Raw genomic sequence first — 18,274 nt, 5'->3', positions numbered from 1 at the left:
TGCTTTTGTCATTTGGATACTAGAGAACCATGTTAATAGGGATGCGTTGATATCCCTGCTATAGCGGTTGTATGCTCTTGCAGAAAAATTCTCAGCTAAAGAGCTGAAGATGGCAATTTCCAAAATAGTTTTTATCAGCTATGAAGGAATAAGTGTCTATCCATAGATCGCATTTGTGGTCTACCCGTCTAAGCATTTACCCCTGGATGATATGCTGCTACAGCTTCTGAGCGATGTGCTTTGCATCAATAATGGCATCGGCATATGGCGGATGGCACCGCAGGAAGAGCTAGGTGAGGTTCTGGACGCTTTCTTCATTAATGCCTTGTACAAGAGGGATTCATTCTACAACTCCGTTGAAGAAGAATATGATGATGATGATGATGATGGACCCTTCCTGAAGCGAGAGGAATGGCCTGTTGCCGTAGACGTATCTGGGATTCGGGAGTAAGATTGAAATAAGGTATCTCTGTGGTGGGGCCCAAGGGAGTACTTAGACCATGGAATCAAATGCGTAGCATTCCAACCGATCTGTAAGAGGTATTGAGTGGTGCTCGACGTGGATATTGACAGAGAGTTTGTCTCTTCAAACGCCTTTTCAATGTGTCTACTACAATTCACCGTGAAAATTGACTAGATCTTCGAAACACAAAGTTATACCCACGTTGTTAGCGTGTGCTAATGTATATTCCCTGAAGAAGACGGCCAACGGTTGGAAGAGTGTGCCTACTATACGTGACAAACCACGACAGGCCCAGTGAAGTTGGTCCATGTCCGGCTGACGTAAGTGAGGCTCCGCCGAGCTAGCGCCAGGCTAGCATCTTCCCCAAACGGCATTCGTCATTTACAATGAGCAACATCACCTTCATCCACCACCAGGTGCCGTTCCTTTCTCACAACCCATCTACACAACCCCAAACGCTGTCGCAATAGACTTGCGACTCCTGCAAGCGCTGTATTTTCGACTGCGAGTCCTTGTTTCGCACGTCCAACGAACTTCACATTCCTAGCGCTTTATAGCAGCTTCGTACGTTTGCAGCCGCCTTCATAAGTGATCGCGCATGCTAATTGTACACCTATAGAGCAGGCGAAAGAAAATCTCCATCATGTCAGACGTAGATGCCGCACAAAAGCGCGAGGAGGATGAGCGTCTCGATACCGCAGAGGACCCCAACGAGGAGGTACGATACCACACACCACGTCCAGTCATTTCATACGTCGGCTCGCAAGCATCGCGACACAATTAGGATCTTGGATCTCAGCGGCAATCTACATACAAGCAATATACTAACATTGCCACTTAGGAAGAAATATCCGCCATGCGTCGTCGCGTACAAGAAATGGAAGACGAGGCTGCCAAACTACGCGAAATGCAACAATCTCTCGACAATGAGCGCCACGAAATGCGCGAGAGCAAAGAAGATGTCGATGCGCGAAGCGTCTTCGTCGGAAACGTAGACTACGGCGCCAGCCCGGAGGAGATCCAAGCGCACTTCCAAAGCATCGGCAGCATTAATCGCGTTACGATCTTGCTTGACAAGTTCACAGGTCATCCTAAAGGGTCAGTACGAAGAGGAGGCTACTTTTCCTTGCACGATTTTTCGATTTGATTTGGTCATCCTGGGCCAACGCGTCTTTTGTGCTACGATGCGCAGCGCAATGATACGCGTGCATCCGTAAGGTGCAGCAATGACCCACGCGACCTACTCCTATCTGTTTGAAAAAAACAAAAATCTCCTACCTGGCAAGAGTTTGGCAGAAAGATCGGAACGCTAATGAGCGTATGCAGGTACGCGTATGTGGAGTTTACAGAGCCACATCTTGTCAATGAGGCCCTCGTACTGGATAACAGCCAGTTCCGCGATCGCAACCTCAAGGTAAGCCAGGACTATCCTTTTTCTTCACAAATGGCTTCCTCCAATCCACCACCTTCCATTGAGAAGAGAGAAAGAAACTCTTACTAACACCCCCACCCCAGGTCGTCCCCAAACGCACAAACCTCCCCGGCATGACACGCGGTGGACGTGGCGGACGCGGCGGGCGCGGCGGCTACGGAGGCCGTGGTTCACCATACGGTGGCCGCGGTGGCTACGGTCGCGGCGACTACTACGGTGCCCCGCGCGGCGGGGGTTATCGCGGTGGCTATCGTGGCAGGGGCGGTTCGCAGTATAGGCCGTATTAAGCGTTGCCACCGGGATGGGAAAAGTGTGTGGGCTTTGGTCCTGTTTCAGATCCTGGAAGAGGGATGCTGGTGGACTCGCTGTTGAGTTTGCCAAGGGCGAGCGGGAGATCCGTTGTCCAAGGGTGGGGGGTGTGGGATGGAGGGGGTGTACTATATACAAAAGTGTATGCAGTGGCGATTTCTTTTGGGGGTGGGTGGGTGCTGGGGCATGGCCGGGGAAATTGAAATGATGGGGGGTTGTGAGGGTATGGAAGATGAGAAAGACTGAGGCTGGGGTGTTTATTTCCTGGGATGTCTAGCTGGGTCTTGCTAGACGATTAATTCTTCTTCTTTTCTGTCGTGTTCACCCGTCCCATGCGTATCCATAGCACACTTGTGTGATTGATTGATCCACCATGCATAGTATTGTGCTGAAGTGAATTTAAAAGACAGAATAGAACACATACACAGGCCTCGAATCTCATAAAATGGAATACATAAGACGGGCGTCATAGCCGCGAATTCGAGCCTATCAAGCACCATTTCTATACGTAGAAAAACCCCCCCAATCGCTGAGCAAGCTCCCAAACGCCCCATATGACCCTATGATTCCTCGAGCCTTTACAGTTATACCACGCGCAAAGGGGGCAACCCACAAGCCAACCAAAATAAAAAACTCCTGTGTAGTAGGGAAAGAAGAAGAAAAAGACAGAACGTGCGACATTCGTCTCGCCTCGGCGCCCCCTTGCGCAATCAGAGCCCAGGAACACTCCAGAACCGTTCGACATGACAGCCCCAGACCCCACAGACGCTCTCACAGCGACACAAGACCGTTCCCTTTCCCCAACGCTCCTTTTCCCTGCCGACCCAGCCCCAGGGCGCGTACTACGGCGCGGGATTCTCCTTGACAATGCTGCGCACCTTCTTCTCGTACGCGACGCGGTCTTTTTTGAAGAGATTGAAGGCGTCGGCCTGGGCTGGGGATTCGGGGTTTGGTTCGTCGAGGAGGGATTGGATACCGAGGAGGATTTCCTTGATGGTGATTGCCGGTTTCCAGCCTTCTTCTTCGTTGAGGATGGAGAGGCAGACTGTGCCGGAGGGGTAGACGTTGGGGTGGAAGAGTGGGGGCACGAATTTGCCTGTTTAGGGGGTTAGTGGGTTTGATTGCTTGATTGCTGGTGTTTGGTTAAGGGGGAAGAGGCGTGGAGGCGTGGGTGGAGGCAAGGCGTGTAAGCGGAAGATGGGAATAGGAAGCGTACATTTCGGTGGCTTGGTAGGGTACTCGTCTGGGAACGTGAGTTCCAGCTTAAACAGGCCGCCTTCCCACAGTGTCTTCTCCTTGCCGGGGACACCGCAATCCCACTTCTTGAGGTCCATCATGCCATTAGAGCCGCGCATGGGTTTTGCGAAGAAGCCAAAGGGGTGGTCGCGTCGCCATTGTTTTCTGTAGACCATGTTAAAACTGGGGATATATCATGTCAACATTCTGCTGTGCATACCTCTCTTCCGAGAGCCGGTTCATGCACAAAGTCATGGCGTGGTCGTGAGGCTGTTTTGCGCCTCTGCTGTCGTTACCGGTTCTCTTTTGTAGGGTGTAGGTACGGACGGAGCGAGTGGATGTCGTGAGCAGTGGTCAAAGCCGGTGTGTTGTTGAAGAAGTTGGCGACTTCGCGCTTACAAAGCAGCCCTCGAGCGCGGTGAAGGTGAGTGTGAAACTTCTGTTCGGGTGAGAGAGGTTGCAAGTCGACCTGGGCCTGGACTCCAGACTGAGAAGACAAGCTGCACGTGACAAGAGACGACAATCGTTGGCGCGTCCGGGTGGCCGCACGCCGGCGTTTGGTGCCACTGTTCTGGGTCCCGGCGGCTGGGCAGTGGCGATGGATGGGGGAAGCCTTGGAAAGCTTGCCCCGCGCTAAAGACTGCCCCGCTGTTGCATGTGGGTGGAGAAGAAGAGACCGAGGCTGACGGTGTGTGGGCGTTGGAGAAAGATTAGCATATGGGACTTTGTCTTGGAAGATCTTCCTCCTGCTAGCTTTGTAGTCGTACTCCCTGCACATCGTAGGTGGATCCTAAAAGACTCCTAACCATCGTCGACAACATGGCAGACGCGCCAGTCAAGAAAGAAGAGCAGGCACAGGTCAAGGCCGCAGCGACGACCACAACAGCGCCTCCACCCGAAGTCGCATCCGACCCCGAGGAAGATGACCTCTCAGACCTAGATGACATGCTGGACGAGTTCGCAAACACCAAACTCGACGCCAAACCTCCAGCTTCTGCTGCTCCGCATGCTGCTCCCTCATCCTCCGGTCCCGGCAGACCCGACGATGTGTCACCAGCTGATCTGCTTCTCCAAGACGAAGATGAATTCGCAAAGAAATTACAAGAGGAGATGGAGCAGTTGCTGGGACAGGGAGACTTCCAGAAACAATTCGAGGATATCATGAAGGAGATGAGCCAGGAGATGGGTGGGGCAAACCCTCTGGAGGCATTAGCAGGACAGGCGGCGAGTAGTAGTGAAACAAAAGCAAAAGTAGAGCCAAAAGCGAAAGAAGCTGCAACTGCCAATAAGGGGACAGAGTCGTCAGCGAAAGCCGAAAAGTCGTTCCAAGAAACCATCAAGAAGACAATGGAGCGCATGCAGTCATCTAGCGACACTGCAACTTCAGCCGCCGCCTCGTCATCCCAAGATGATATCCTAGCGCAGATGCTGGCTTCCATGGAGAATGGCAACTTTGGCGGCGGCGAGGGTGGCGACGAAGACTTCAGCAAGATACTTATGGGCATGATGGAACAGCTCACAAACAGGGATATCCTGTATGAGCCCATGAAAGAGCTGGACGACAAGTTCCCCAAGTGGATGGACGAGAACAAGGAAAAGGTTGCCAAGGATGATCTGACGAGATACGAGGAGCAACAGAGCCTGGTCAGGGAGATCGTGGCACGGTTCGAGAAGAAGGGGTACAGTGATGGAAATGCCCAGGATAGGGAGTATATTGTTGAAAGGATGCAAAAGGTACGTGACGTCTACTTCATACGCTCAACTGAGCGCGATTGTACCCTGTGCGACACAAGACCTGACCCACTGACGTCTCGTAGATGCAAGCTGCTGGCTCACCCCCGCCTGACCTAGTTGGAGACATGAATGCTGCACAGGAGGCACTCTCAGATATGGATCAAGGATGCCCCACGCAATGATTTCTCACTGCATCGACCGGTGCCTCCTTTCTCCTCCAGATACCCCAAATACACAAAATCTATCCGTTCACTTCCTCAAGCCTTCCGATAAAAATACCTTGCATAATGGTGGGCGTGACGCGATTCAACCGTCTGCCATGTCCATGTCCATCATGTCCACGTCATTTGATGTGCCGTACGCCTGGTGAGGCTGATACTGGTGTTGGTCATTCGCACTCGCTGCACACTGCATGAAGATCGAATCATAGTCGTCGTCATCGCTTCCGTAGTGTTGCGAAGACGCGTCGTTTTCTTGTTCCATTGATGCAACCAGTTGTTGCAGCTCATATTCCTCCTGTGCAGCTACCCAGTCCGCCTCTGTCATCCAGGCTTCATATTGAGGAGCGCTTTCTGGTAGTGGGCTTTCCGGGAGTGCCGCATCATCAATCAATTCATCAATCTCCTGCTCTTCTGGTGGTGCTTGACGCGCTTTCTCAGCTTCCCAGCGTTTGCGCTCAGATGCAAAGTCGAGCTGTTGAATCTAAACCAACGTAAGTATTGATTGGGCGCTCGTGGGACCATGAAAATAATTACCTGTTCGCCACGTGCCTCCCACTTTTTGTCTTCGCGTCCGTTTTGTACACGCTTGAAGAACATGTCTCGTCGCCTCTTCGTCGCTGCGTCACGCGTCTGCATCACCGGATTCGCCTTGTACGCGCGCTGTGGTATTATCGGCTTCTTCTCACTCGGAGAGCCCATAGTGAAATTGAAAAGGCGCGGTGCGGAATTCACAGACCGCTCGGATAGTGGCGAAGGTCGCGGGGGCGTGTATGCCGAATAGTATGGCATTGGGGGCATGTGGTAGGCGCTTGTGAGCATCATAGTCGATTATGAAAGTGATTAATTCGGGGGTAGGAGTGAATGTGTGGAAAAAGATTCTTAAGAAGTGCTGTGGTTTTGGTGTTGATTTGGTGGGGACGAGATTGGTGATGATGATGCGGACGAGACGCGAGGAAGGCGCGACTTCGCGATGGTTCGTGCGTATCGATAAATCACGTGTCTCAGGGTCCCACATCCAACGCCAAGAGATAACGTCAAGCTTGGAGGCAGTAGAAGCCTGCGAGTGTAGGACAAAGTACAAAGTGCTCAGTTGAGCCATGTTGGAATTGACGGCAACCCCTGCTCAAGTCGAACCAATCGAGCCCTGGAGGTCTTCAGTCACCCATGCCAAAGCTTGGCTGGCCCGTCGGAGCTCGTGCCGTGTCTTCTGCGCACTGGCACTCTGGATTCTGTAGTGCCCATGCGTCTAATGTATATACACAGTACATACTATACTAATCATGGCCAATAGCATAAATTAAATACAACATGGCAACATTTTCCTCAGATACTTTGCAACGAGGACGTTCTGTTCGTCCAAAGACACGCACATTGCAACAGCGTCCTTTTCGACTGAACATGTTCTCGCCGAGACCATCTTGATATACAATGCGATTAGGTACTTCACAGTCGGAATATTCGTCAGCTCTTCTTCTATCACGGCCATCCAAGCTGACGTGGCCTTCTTGCTTGACATGCTTGACAACTCTACACAGCAAGGATCACGCAGAAGTCCCATCATTATACATGTTCAGTAGGTATCAGACCTCGGATAGTACAGCCACTTAAATATTCATTGCCTATTCCAGACTGCACTACCTATTGCACAGCCCACCGATTCTTACTCTAACTTTCTACTCGGAACAATCTTCCCATGTGGCCAATCGGAGGGACCTCCCCTCTCTCCTTCTCGGCAGGAGGGTCGTACAGCTAGCTGTCCAGGTGTATATCGATCAGATCCCTGCATTTGTGAAAAGATCCCTAGCAATCTGTCGGAGCTATGCGCTAACTCTGTCGGAGCTCTGCGCTCTTATGCCGAAAATCAGGGCCAGGGAACTGCAAATCGGCAGAGCAGGCAGGCCTCTGACGTATCATGGCCACTCAGCTGCCAAGGCAGAGAATCCCTTTCGGGCTAAGGTCAAATCACAACTCACCGGTTCTTCACCCGTCGCTTGGGGGCTGGCGAGGCTTACTTCGTCTCGCATACTTCGCCCTGGTCGAGATGCTGGACATGTAAAAGCGCTTCCAACGTCCATTTCAGATCAAGCAGCATAAATATCCGCCCATTCTGCTCATCTTCCTGAATATAACAGGTTACTTTTTTGCTTTACTGCGCAACGGAACGGCTGAAGAGTTGGACTCATGCAGACCTACACTGCATAAATTTAAACACCACATCACCTTGAATACTACATCACTTAGAGCACGACATCAGTTCCTTTCCGGGGCACTTGGTGCATTATATCACTCTGAAAAAACAACACCTTCGAATTTGTCATAACACCAAGAATAGCCTCTAGCTATATCGTTCCCGTTACTAAACCCATCGGTCAAACGTAAAACTTTGACCTGCTAAGACTGCACTAAAAGCCCTTTATTTTCCAATATCCTCATTACTCTACACCATGGGCAACGAAACAACACTAGTCATATGTTTCGGCATCATCACCATCATCGCCACCGTCGCCGGTCTTCACTATCGAGATTCATTGTGCTGTCTCATGTGCCGAAGCCTAGTAGGAGCATGGTCTACTACTGGTAAGTCTTTTTCCCCGCAGCACCAAGCCTGAACACTAAACCAAGTGAAGATACCGACCGCGATATCGAGGCCGTAGCTGGATTGCAGACTACCAGCCGTCATCGCAGTCAAGATGGGGATGGATCGAGCATAGAATTAGAACCACGTCGCACTCTTCCGTTGTACTTTGATAGCACTGCAATGGGACGATATTCGCATGACGATGAAGCGAGTATTGAGGCGAGTGTACCTGCTGCACAGAGGATTCAAACGATTTAGTCTGCGCGTATTCCAGAATACTAGCATACCTATTGGAAGAATGTGGATGGCAGGTCTCTTCTCAGATTCGAGATATTCGAGATATGACACCAAGTCATCCAGTTCACCATTCGATACCAGCTCGAACACGTCGACAAACACTGCATACACGCCCAAAAACACAGACTTGCAATCTCGCCATGCCACTCACACACACCCAAAAGTCGACCTGTCGGACCTGTCGTACCGCTAGCATGTTCAGGCCACTCGACTCGCATCTAAGCACACCACTTTACTCCCTCGCAAAACCACACGCAAGTCTCCCACACACCCGCCAACAATGCCACACCTACCAACCCACCGCGCAAGAACAAATATCCAACAGACCCACCTCCTCCCATCTAGCCAACTCCGCCCCCCGGATCCGTCCAGCCCCCACAGACAAACACACACGTCCATGGATCCCTCCGACACGACACGACACGACACTTGCGCTCATCCGCACAGCACACTACAATACATACCCGACAACCACTGCAACCGCTACATCCCCCTTGCTCTCCAGTCCCGCCTTCCCCCATCTCCACACACTCCACCTCGCAAGCCAGGATCTCCGTCTCCAGCATCCCTGGCAGATCCGGCGCAGTGCTGGGATCCTCTGGTCTGGTTCACCGTGGGTGCATGGCCGTTTGTGGAAACACCAGACGCAACCTCCAGCAGCGGAATCCTAGGACCAGTGACTGGTCAAGCAGCGCTACCTACCGGATGAGCCTACCGGACGAGTGGCTTGATGTTGTGGCCCTGCGACAGAGAGGTCTGGCATCACAACGGTGGGTGGTGCGTTATGCTTGATAGGCTCAGGGCCGACGTGTAGACTGTTTTCACTGTTGGAGTAGGGGTCGGCCTGGCCGGGCGTACAGTGGGAGTGAAAGGGGCACTACCTATCCCTCCCCCAGACGCAAACACGACTCCTTTGCTTTTCCTGTCTCGCCATGGTTCAGCACCAAGGAACCGCAGACTGTTCTGACCTGGGTTTTGGCCTGCAGAGAATCCCTATCGGACTGTGGGAGTGTATACCAAACGCAGCCTGATATCCCAGGCAAACATACCACGCCCATGTTGAAACTCAGGGGCGAAAAGCGAAATGCTCGACGTCTGTTGCGGGATGGATATCTGGGGATTAAAGGGGGTGGTGTGAGTGAGATGGGGTTGGCAGGGAAGATAGATAAGAGGATCAGGGAGAACGAAGGAAGAGCAGAGAAAAAGGTACGGGAAGAAAGGGGGGAGAAGAAGGCTAATATACATCCCAGGTCCGACACGACGAACTGGTTTCCCAACAGGGAATTCCCACCCAACACAACATGACGCAATCCGGCCCAGTCCATCCCCTCATCCTCAACACCAAACACCAAGCACAAAAACCAAAACACCCAAATACACCTCCCGAGACCCATCCCACCAACAACATCAACCTATCACCCTAGCCCTCACCCCCCTAAAAACCCTCCCCCACCGCCTCCTCCACCTCCACACCAACCACCCCCCCAACCCCAACAGCACCATCCCCCCCACCCCCAACCCACCCGCATGCCTGCCCGCCCCAACCCTCGCCTCATCCACATACTCAGCCAGCACATCGGCAACGGGTCCCTTGGCGCCCAAATAAGGCATACCCAGCACGCACAAAACGAGCGCGGTGGAGCCAGAGTAAGAATTTGCGCGCCCGGCGTGGCCCGTGTCCGGGTCGTAGGATTCCCAGAGGGAGTTGGTGGTGTGCCAGGCGTCGAGGACGGTGGCGAGGATGGAGGTGCGGAGTTTGGTGTAGAGGGAGCGGGCGCGGTATTGGGAGGGGCCTGGGGAGCGGGCGATGTGGAGGAGGTGGGTGAGGGTGAGGAAGTTGAAGTGGAGGTGGATGGGGGACCGGTAGTGGTTGTTTGCTTTGGCGTAGCGGGTGTCGGAGGGGCTGAGGCTGCGGAGGCCGTGTGGGGTCCAGAGGTGGGCGGGGTCTTGGAGGAGGTCGAGGGTCGGGGCTAGGTGCGGGTGGTGGGGGTCTAGGAGGCCGGTGAGCAAGGGAAAGAGGGAGAGGTAGCCTATGTGGCAGACGAGGGTGTGTTTGTCGTTGCGGACGACGGCGTCGCAGTAGACTTGGTTTTGGGCGTCCCAGTGTAGGGCGTCTATGTTCTTGAGGATGTTGCGGAGTTGGGTTTGGTAGGTGGGTAAGTCGGAGGCGGTCGAGGGGTGTAGGGTCGCGATGCGTTGCAGTGTCCGCGCCATGACGCCGACCCAGCATAGGGCGTCAAGATGGAGTTCAGTGACATCGGGCGGTTCGGGGCGTGGAAAGTCGTCGAGGCCGCTGGCTACGTTGGTTTCGGGCGTGCGGCCTCGCCATCGGTAGCCCTCGTCGAGGTTCGCAGAGGGAATGGAGTGAATCTCCACGTCTCCTGACTGCGAGGTACGGAACCACTGATAGTGCTTCTGCAACTTTACGTACAAGTCCGCCAACAGCGCTGTCCCCGTCTCAGGGTTGCGCAGATACAAGGACTTGCGGCCGTGGTACTCGGTAGTGCCCTCGAGCATGTCGACAAACTTGTCCACCGCCAAGAACATGGTTGGTGGACTCGCAAGGTGCGGGTACTGTATGAGGGATTCAGGTGTTGTGCCCTCTGCTTCCTCGCCCAGAACCTGCTCGTTCGCAATCCAGCCGTCCTCATCCATGAGCGCAAGCCAGTTCTGCAGCACCTCCAGGGCCAGATCGACATCCCATTCCATGACAGGGAGAAGATGAAACCCCTCATCCCCCCAAAAGCCCCGCGGAAAGACGGAACGCGAAGGCGTAAACGAGGTGAGTTCGTACGGCCCTCTCGTCTCCGGTACAGCATGCTTGCTGGCCTCTTCCGCCACCTCCCAGAACTTGGCAGTCGTCTCGGCATAGTTGGACGTATCGACCTTGGTCGTACCATGGAAATAGCCTAGGCCGGCGAGCAGATTCGACAGCACGGTTTTTGAAAATTCAACATGCTGGTCCGTCTTGAACGGCTTGCGGGGATTGAACACTCTTGCGAAATCCTGGTGAAACGAGTCGGTGGCGCTCTCGAGGGAACGAGTCAGTTCAGCAGCTGCAGCTCGTCAGTACGATACGGCAGGTTCATGTGAGGAATGAAGAGACATGCAGGTCATGGCTTGCGCTTCTGCGCGACTCGAGTACAGGATATCGAACTTGGCTAGGCATCAGCAGGTCAACTCACACAAACCTTTGTGATCTAACAAACCTCGAAAGAACCACGACAGACCATCTGCACCAAGTGCATATTCCCCCTGCCCGGTGCATTGCGTAGAACCAGATCAATCGAGCCGGCCTCGGTCCCCTCGACGGTGTGATTCTTCAACGCATCTAGGAAGATGGCTTCTAGAAACGTTAGCGAGGAGATACAAATACCCAAGCGTATATGCGGACAGAGAAAAAAAAATGAGAAATGGCGGCGTGAGAACAGAAATAGAATAGAATAGAATAGAATAGAATAGAGTAGCACTTGAGAAGAAGAAGGGAAAGAAAAAAGAAGAAGAAGAAAACCCACATCTCACCCCCCCAAACTCCCCCTCCGAAACATTCAAACTCCGCACCACCACCTCCCCCTCCCCATGCGAATTTCTCGGCCGCAAAACCCTCACATCCGCCTCGCCCAACCGGTCATCCAAAATCGACAAATTGACAGCCTGCCTCTGCCCATCTATTCCCTCGGCTTGACTATCCCCTCCCCCTTCCCCCAAGCCCTGCGCCTCAACCAAACACCCCTCACACGCCTCCCCCCCTTCAACCCCAACATACACCACCACCGTCGTCCTCAACCCCAACGGCGCCCCATCCCGCGGCGCCCCCTTGACCCTCAGCCCCCAGCGCCGCAACCCCGACGCGCCGTTTGCATCTTCTGGGGGTACCGCAAACTCAGTCGTGATATCGACGGCATTGGCGGGATCGCGGATGGATTGGGTACCGCCGTGACGGGGGTCGAATGTATTGTAAGAGAAAACCGGGGAGTCGGTTGTGGGTTGGATATCGTGGCGGAGGGCTGTGGGGGTTTCTGTTAGGTTGGGGGGTGGAAGGTGGATGTGGATGTGGGGGTTGGTTGACGTACTGGATTGTACGTCTTCGAATTTTGCCCACATGAGACCTGTGAGTAGGCTTTGGGGGATTCGGGGCCGGATGCCCATGTATAGGTTTGTGCAGAAGGGACCCCATAGGAAGGATGTGTTGGTTGGCGGTGGTGGTGATGCTCCTCCTTCTCCTCCTCCTCCTGTTGCTACTCCTTCTTCCCCACCCTCACAAACCACCCCCCCACATGCCATCAGCACCCCAAGCAACCCACAAAGCCAGCGCATACCTTCCCAACCTCTCACAGTTTCAGTATCGTTGAAAAGAAGAAGAAGAAGAAGAAGAAGAAGAAGAAGAAGAACGACCCCGTAGATCCTTGCAACACCTACAAAACAAAAACCAAAACAAGAGATTCCATTCCCAAACGGCGCTTGAAATCGGTCGTCCGGTCCCGTGTATTATTAGCAGGACTGGGTGGCAGAATCCCTGTAACGGATGCGCACTGTTTAAAATATATTAGCCTGGGGGGGGGCTGCTCCCTGTTCCTCGCTCCCTGCTCCCTGCTCCGTAGCAGTATGAACGGTGAAGGCAGCCTAGGAGGAAAAAGTAGACAGGTCAAGTCAACTCCGGATACCGGTCACACAACACACAACACACAACACACAACACACAACACACAACACACAACACACAACACACGCAGCAAGCACCTCACCACCCCCGCAGCCTTTCCAATCAGCTGTCCAATCAGCTGTCCAATCAGCTGTCCAATCAGCTGTCCAATCAGCTGTCCAATCAGCTGTCCAATCAGCTGTCCAATCAGCTGTCCAATCAGCTGTCCAATCAGCTGTCCAATCAGCTGTCCAATCAGCTGTCCAATCAGCTGTCCAATCAGCTGTTTAGCCATCTCCCTCTATCCTTTTCCCGCTTTCGCTCCTTGTTTCCCTCGGACTACACAACACCTTGTTTCCCTCGGACTACACAACACCACCGCCCACACATTGCCAAAGCACAACCCTGATCCCAACACAGAACACGCTACCTACTCCTACTCCTACTCCTACCCCCACTGCACTCTCTCCGATAAGCTACCGCAGCCTTGTGCGCCGGGGTGGTGAAATGGCTACGACGAAATGAGAAATCATCGCTCGCCACTTGCTTCCCTCGTCCCTCGTCCCTCGTCTTTCCTATTTACATAGGCCGTGCACACTGCAGACAAGACATGGACGGCTGGGTAGTACACGATATATTGTCCCCAAAGACAAAAGTCCAAAACTCGGCAATAGAATGAACAGGATCCCATGAAACCAATCCCCAAGAAACAAGAGCCAAATGAGTAGCCTACCCAACCAATCAACCAATTGCACATTTCAATACACATAGCAGCAACCCGAGAAAAGCACACGTGTGACATATGGCCGTGATTTCTCCACTGCCTTCATCTCTTCATTCAACATCAAGACTTCACATCTCCGCAAACTGGCAACAAAACACACACGGCACACAAACACAGCAACGCTCTCAAACAGGCCCATGAACATTTCCCCAACATCACCATGCACCAACAACTCCAGCGACCTCTGCTTCATTTTCATCTCGGTCCCACAAATCCGAGTCCATGACACAGTTGTCGTCCCTCGTACGTAAAAAACAAAAAAGTTTACTACACAAGAAGTGAATGTTGGGTCCCCGTATCCAGCGATTCCCATAACCAAAGGGATTGCCGGGTTTCCAGTGGGGTGAAAGGCGGAGTGGGAAGCTGTGGCCAACATTGGGCTGTTTCCCATGTTTTATACGTCATGACCTAGCTCGGGGGTTGCGGTGTGCAGAATCAAGCAGGCCGTGTGCCTGGTGCGACAGGGTACCGTTGTGCAAGCATGGCCGTCTGTTCCGCGACACCAGGCAGCCTGGACGGGCATCTGTCGTGACCAGACGGCGGGCTACGCCTTGGCAGCACCCTCTTGTGCTTGCTCGACCATGTTCTCTTTCTCCAAATCGGATGCCGACGTCTCGCGGTTGAGGCTGGTCTCGCGATGCAGGAAGGTGTGCTCCTTGACGGGGCTGCCGACCTTTTCGGCCTGGACGACGATGTTGTTGCTGCCATTCTGCTGGCTGGTCGGAGTGGGCGGGGCAATGTGTGGGATCTTCTCGGGGTTGGGGTGCTCGCGACCGACTTGGGTGACGCCGACGTCAGAGGCCTTGCCGGCTTTGGAGAGGGCGTAGTCGCCGCTGTCAAAGTACTTGCGCTCCTGTTTGGACCGTGTTAGACTGTGCTTGATCGGAATGCAGTGTGATAGGGCTTGAGAACGCACCTTGAGCTTGTTCTGTAGCAGGTCCTTTTTGTTGGGCAGTTTGCCGTAGAGGCGGAACAGCTTGGCTTCTTCGGCGGACATTTTCTGCCGTCCTTGCGTCAGTATACATGGTTGTTGGCCGTGAAGATTGCGTGTCTGGCAGAGGAGAGGCTGACGTACGTTGATGTCCACCTTGTTCTGCTGGTGGGGGTTCATGATGGCGGTTGCCTGGGGTGGTTCTGTCACCGTGGTTGTGTTGGAGTGAGGTTGGAGTGAGGTTGAAGTGAGGTTGAAGTGAGGTTGAAGTGAGGTTGAAGTGAGGTTGGAGTGAGGTTGAAGTGAGGTTGAAGTGAGGTTGAAGTGAGGTTGGCGGGGAGGATGGAGGGAAACTGGGGTTCTCGTGGAGGAGGTGGTGAAGCCGGGGGCGGGGGTGTGTTGATGTGTCTTTGTTTCTGGGAGGGAGAGGGGAGGGAGAGGGGAGGGAGTGGCAGGGGGAGAGTACTTGTAGGGGTGGCAGAAGTAAAAAAAAAAAAGGTTGGCTGTCGTTGGCAGGCGCAGAGACCACTTTGGGCAGGAAGGGTGCAGGGGCAGGGTCAATCAAACGGTAGACGATCGACTGGGCGTTGCTTTGGGTTGAGAAGCGTGGATTGGGTGTTGGAGGGATTGGGAGGGAGGACGGACAGGGCAAAGGCGGGGGGAAGCTCGGGCGCGGTGGGGACGAGGACCGGTCCCCGTCGTATTATATACCTGTAGTTTTGTTTTTGCTTGGTGCCTGAAGACAAGACGGTAGAGATTGGGGAGTACAGGAAACTAGGACTGCCATGTACCATGAAGCTGCTGCTGCTGCTGCTGCTGCTGTCCACGGGTTGTACCATACAGTCACCCGTGCAGCGATGCTGGTGGTGCGTGTTTCTTCTTGCAACGAAACGCGATCCTTGATTGGGGGGAAGAGAGAGCGGGGGGAGCGTGTCGAGAGGCTGCCCCTATCCTATCTGGGACGGGTATGGTATGCGATAAGCCTGGATCGCCCGAGGCAGAGAGCGTGGACAGAGTGGGAGAGAAGCAGGGCATCTATGTGTGTCTGCATGGGTGTCTTTCATCGTTCGTAGCAGAGCCGTCGTGCAAATATCCATTGCAGATGCAGAAGCTGGCCAATGTCTCTAGAGTACTAGAGTATGCTGCACACTCTTGGCTTGGTAGAGTAGTCGGTGTTGGGACGAAGTCCATGGGGCAACACGCCGACAGCTACCGTAAGGAGGGGTAGACGGCAGATGCAGCAGCAGCAAACATGCGTCTACCCAGATACTTACAATCACTACTCTTACCATCATTACACACACCCACATACATACTCTTAGATGACTACCCTACCTCACTCTCGAGGGCCTCTCAAGCTGCCAAGTCCAAATAGATAACTGTAGGCTACTAGACTAGAGAATCGCTGCAGCATACAAAGCATTCACCCCCCGGGTACTCTAGTTCTAGTACTCTCCCCCTCCCCCCCCCCTCGCATCGCATCGCTCGAAGCTGCTTGCGGCCAACTCTTCATAATGACGAAATGGGTTCCCCCTTCCCCCAACATCCTTCCGATCGGATATCCCTGCTCTCTCACCCTTGACGTGCTGCTACTGATGGCTAGGTTGGATAGGCTGGGCTGGGTACGTACTATACTGCTAGCCTGGCCACACACACACACACACACACACACACATATCACACACACACACACACACACACACACACACACACACATATCACACACGCAATTGGCTGTCCAAAGCTCGATTTTTTCGGCCCGCTCTCAAAACGCTCTGGCGCACAGCTCTCCCGCAACCACACGCTTGCGTCTACCGAGTGGCTCACTGCAGCCTTCAACGAGGTCGCACCTAGACGTGCAAGAAAAGCAGCTTCAGATCACGAGTTCGTCAAAGAACACACTTCTGCCAACCCCAACCCGCCTTTGATTCGTCGCAGCCCCAGATCCCCCTTTGACACCAACCAGCAACCACACACCATCGGCAGCGCCTTCCCTTTCCAATTACATCGAGGAGAAGAAAGCACCACCCAAAAAAAAAATTAAAAAAAATTCAAAGATTGAAAAAAAAATCATGGCTGGCGCTGGTAAGACATTTGTGGTGGAGCATCTCGATCCTGAACTCGAAGCCTGGTCCTCGTTGGAATACTCGACCATTGCTGCAGAGTCTCATGCTGCAGGCGCCCAATTTCTTCTGTCCTCGGTTCCTGCCTCTTTGAAGTTGCCAGCCAATCTCCAGGCTATCCAAGGCTTGACAGTCGAGACAAGAGGGATTGAAGAGATGTACGCCCACAAGAAAGACAAAGTATGCCTGCTCGACCCCGCTGCCTCCAAGGATCTGAGCCCAGAGGATGGTGACGAGTTTGATATTTTCCTCTTCGGTGGCATTCTAGGTGGGCTTCTTCTCAGCTGTACACCAATTTCTTGTTTCCATACTGACTTTGGCAGGCGATGACCCACCTAGAGGTATGTGCTGTCCCCTTGTAACGAAGCACCTCCTTCCAGATGACTAACAGGGTTAACTTACCCCCGAAGACCGAACCTCAGAGCTGCGCAAAAAGGGTTACCATGGCCGTCGCCTGGGACCTGTACAGATGACAACCGACACGGCTGTCCGTGTAACCAGAATCGTCGTCCAAGACCGGGGTAGGTCAAACAGACCGACAGGCGGCTGAGAGGCTAACAAGACGCAGTGCCCGTTGACAAGATTCCGTATATTGACAACCCCGACCTCAAGATCAACAAGAATGAGAGCACGCAGATGCCCTTTCGCTATGTACGGGGTGACAATGGCCAGCCGATCATGCCCAAGGTAAGGCACCGCTCGCACACGCCATCATGTTCCAGCACAAGGTGGTCACTTACTCTTCGCTGCAGGGCATGGTCGATCTCATCATCAAAGACTCAGAGAAGAGCCTCGACGACCTTTTGTAAGCTGGGTGCCCGCTTCCTCTGAGGCGCACTCACACGCCCAAAACCAGCGACTTTTGTCGAGAAACCCCTGCGCCACTGTGGCACGCAGTCTTCAACGCTGCCCTAGAGGTGCCCATTGCGGAAAGGCAAATGACATGCTGCATGTTGGCTTGGTTGTGGTACTGGACGGGATAGGAGGTCTTGGTTAGGTGTTGAGCGAAACGGACCGACTCAGGAACCTGTGTACGTCGTGTAAGAAAGGCGCAGTCTAGAGACGACGTCCAAGTCTATGTTTCCACAGCCTCAGATGGCTCCATTCCCGCTTGACTTGCCTTTCCAGCCTCGTTATTCCTGTCTGTTGGCACCAGAGATTCCCGATGCGAAGAGCTCCTTACGGGAATAACCATGCAGACGGCGTGACACGGAAGCAGCTGGGTGGCGGTAGACAGAGGACGCGTGGTATGCACGTCCTCCAACGCCGCATTCCCCGCAAGCTCGAAGCCTGAGGATGCGAGTGATGCCTACTCCCGTCATGGCCCAAACGCTTCAACAGTCTCAGATCCCAAGGCGAGATGCTATTGTGGATCGCAGGAGGTGACTTCGAGACGCGCGGAGAAGGATGCAGCCGGAATGGGCGCTACCGGTAACAGACGCTAGGGCTCAGGATTAAGATCGTTCCCGCCTTTCGCATCTAGATCTTGGCGTGGTATTGCACAAAGCCATGAACCCTACTTAC

General features: G+C 53.5%; 11 protein-coding genes across 11 annotated transcripts; 6 read left to right on the top strand and 5 right to left on the bottom strand.

The window, feature by feature from the left end:
* Positions 1–211: 211 nt before the first annotated feature.
* On the top strand, positions 212–451 carry IAQ61_000223 (uncharacterized protein; the record flags this gene model as incomplete). The annotated part of the gene is made up of 1 exon (XM_066094580.1): positions 212–451. The coding sequence occupies one exon, from the start codon at positions 212–214 to the stop codon at positions 449–451; it is 240 nt and encodes a 79-aa protein (XP_065955433.1).
* Positions 452–849: 398 nt separating this feature from the next.
* On the top strand, positions 850–2,182 carry IAQ61_000222 (uncharacterized protein; the record flags this gene model as incomplete). The annotated part of the gene is made up of 6 exons (XM_066094579.1): positions 850–884; positions 934–1,027; positions 1,083–1,181; positions 1,305–1,561; positions 1,790–1,877; positions 1,979–2,182. 6 exons carry the CDS (start codon positions 850–852, stop codon positions 2,180–2,182), a joined length of 777 nt encoding a protein of 258 aa, XP_065955432.1.
* Positions 2,183–2,398: 216 nt separating this feature from the next.
* Positions 2,399–3,958, bottom strand: HUS5 (SUMO conjugating enzyme Hus5). Its single transcript, XM_003835335.2, has 3 exons — positions 3,661–3,958; positions 3,421–3,605; positions 2,399–3,300 (listed from the first exon to the last, which is right to left on the bottom strand). The coding sequence occupies exons 1-3, from the start codon at positions 3,693–3,695 to the stop codon at positions 3,047–3,049; spliced, it is 474 nt and encodes a 157-aa protein (XP_003835383.2). The 5' UTR covers positions 3,696–3,958; the 3' UTR covers positions 2,399–3,046.
* Positions 3,959–4,223: 265 nt separating this feature from the next.
* On the top strand, positions 4,224–5,356 carry IAQ61_000220 (uncharacterized protein; the record flags this gene model as incomplete). Its single annotated transcript, XM_003835334.2, has 2 exons — positions 4,224–5,174; positions 5,258–5,356. Coding segments are annotated over 2 exons (1,050 nt in total), but the record flags the coding sequence as incomplete, so codon positions are not given.
* Positions 5,357–5,480: 124 nt separating this feature from the next.
* Positions 5,481–6,217, bottom strand: IAQ61_000219 (uncharacterized protein; the record flags this gene model as incomplete). The annotated part of the gene is made up of 2 exons (XM_003835333.1): positions 5,481–5,876; positions 5,930–6,217. The coding sequence occupies 2 exons, from the start codon at positions 6,215–6,217 to the stop codon at positions 5,481–5,483; spliced, it is 684 nt and encodes a 227-aa protein (XP_003835381.1).
* A 475-nt stretch (positions 6,218–6,692) lies between these two features.
* On the bottom strand, positions 6,693–6,911 carry IAQ61_000218 (uncharacterized protein; the record flags this gene model as incomplete). The annotated part of the gene is made up of 1 exon (XM_066094578.1): positions 6,693–6,911. One exon carries the CDS (start codon positions 6,909–6,911, stop codon positions 6,693–6,695), a length of 219 nt encoding a protein of 72 aa, XP_065955431.1.
* A 487-nt stretch (positions 6,912–7,398) lies between these two features.
* On the top strand, positions 7,399–8,231 carry IAQ61_000217 (uncharacterized protein; the record flags this gene model as incomplete). The annotated part of the gene is made up of 2 exons (XM_066094577.1): positions 7,399–7,972; positions 8,023–8,231. The coding sequence occupies exons 1-2, from the start codon at positions 7,840–7,842 to the stop codon at positions 8,229–8,231; spliced, it is 342 nt and encodes a 113-aa protein (XP_065955430.1). The 5' UTR covers positions 7,399–7,839.
* An 83-nt stretch (positions 8,232–8,314) lies between these two features.
* On the top strand, positions 8,315–8,941 carry IAQ61_000216 (uncharacterized protein; the record flags this gene model as incomplete). Its single annotated transcript, XM_066094576.1, has 1 exon — positions 8,315–8,941. The coding sequence occupies one exon, from the start codon at positions 8,315–8,317 to the stop codon at positions 8,939–8,941; it is 627 nt and encodes a 208-aa protein (XP_065955429.1).
* A 736-nt stretch (positions 8,942–9,677) lies between these two features.
* On the bottom strand, positions 9,678–12,419 carry IAQ61_000215 (uncharacterized protein; the record flags this gene model as incomplete). The annotated part of the gene is made up of 3 exons (XM_066094575.1): positions 9,678–11,326; positions 11,491–11,601; positions 11,786–12,419. The coding sequence occupies 3 exons, from the start codon at positions 12,417–12,419 to the stop codon at positions 9,678–9,680; spliced, it is 2,394 nt and encodes a 797-aa protein (XP_065955428.1).
* Positions 12,420–14,240: 1,821 nt separating this feature from the next.
* Positions 14,241–14,807, bottom strand: IAQ61_000214 (uncharacterized protein; the record flags this gene model as incomplete). The annotated part of the gene is made up of 1 exon (XM_066094574.1): positions 14,241–14,807. One exon carries the CDS (start codon positions 14,805–14,807, stop codon positions 14,241–14,243), a length of 567 nt encoding a protein of 188 aa, XP_065955427.1.
* A 129-nt stretch (positions 14,808–14,936) lies between these two features.
* IAQ61_000213 (uncharacterized protein) lies at positions 14,937–17,559 on the top strand (the record flags this gene model as incomplete). Its single annotated transcript, XM_066094573.1, has 6 exons — positions 14,937–16,301; positions 16,341–17,018; positions 17,074–17,091; positions 17,173–17,271; positions 17,319–17,437; positions 17,503–17,559. The coding sequence occupies exons 2-6, from the start codon at positions 16,700–16,702 to the stop codon at positions 17,557–17,559; spliced, it is 612 nt and encodes a 203-aa protein (XP_065955426.1). The 5' UTR covers positions 14,937–16,301; positions 16,341–16,699.
* Positions 17,560–18,274: the final 715 nt, after the last annotated feature.

Source organism: Plenodomus lingam, assembly GCF_022343315.1.
Source record: "Plenodomus lingam strain CAN1 chromosome Unknown contig_1, whole genome shotgun sequence".
Classification (NCBI taxonomy): domain Eukaryota; kingdom Fungi; phylum Ascomycota; class Dothideomycetes; order Pleosporales; family Leptosphaeriaceae; genus Plenodomus; species Plenodomus lingam.
Note: the sequence above shows the minus strand (reverse complement) of the source record. Positions and strands in the feature narration are given on the sequence as shown.

Coding starts and splice junctions, on each gene's coding strand:
- HUS5 (XM_003835335.2), bottom strand. CDS start 3,695: ATGACTTTGTGCATGAACCGGCTCTCGGAAGAGAG. Junction 3,606..3,660: donor AACCGGCTCTCGGAAGAGAG/GTATGCACAGCA, acceptor CATGGTCTACAG/AAAACAATGGCGACGCGACC. Junction 3,301..3,420: donor CCCTACCAAGCCACCGAAAT/GTACGCTTCCTA, acceptor CCCCCTAAACAG/GCAAATTCGTGCCCCCACTC.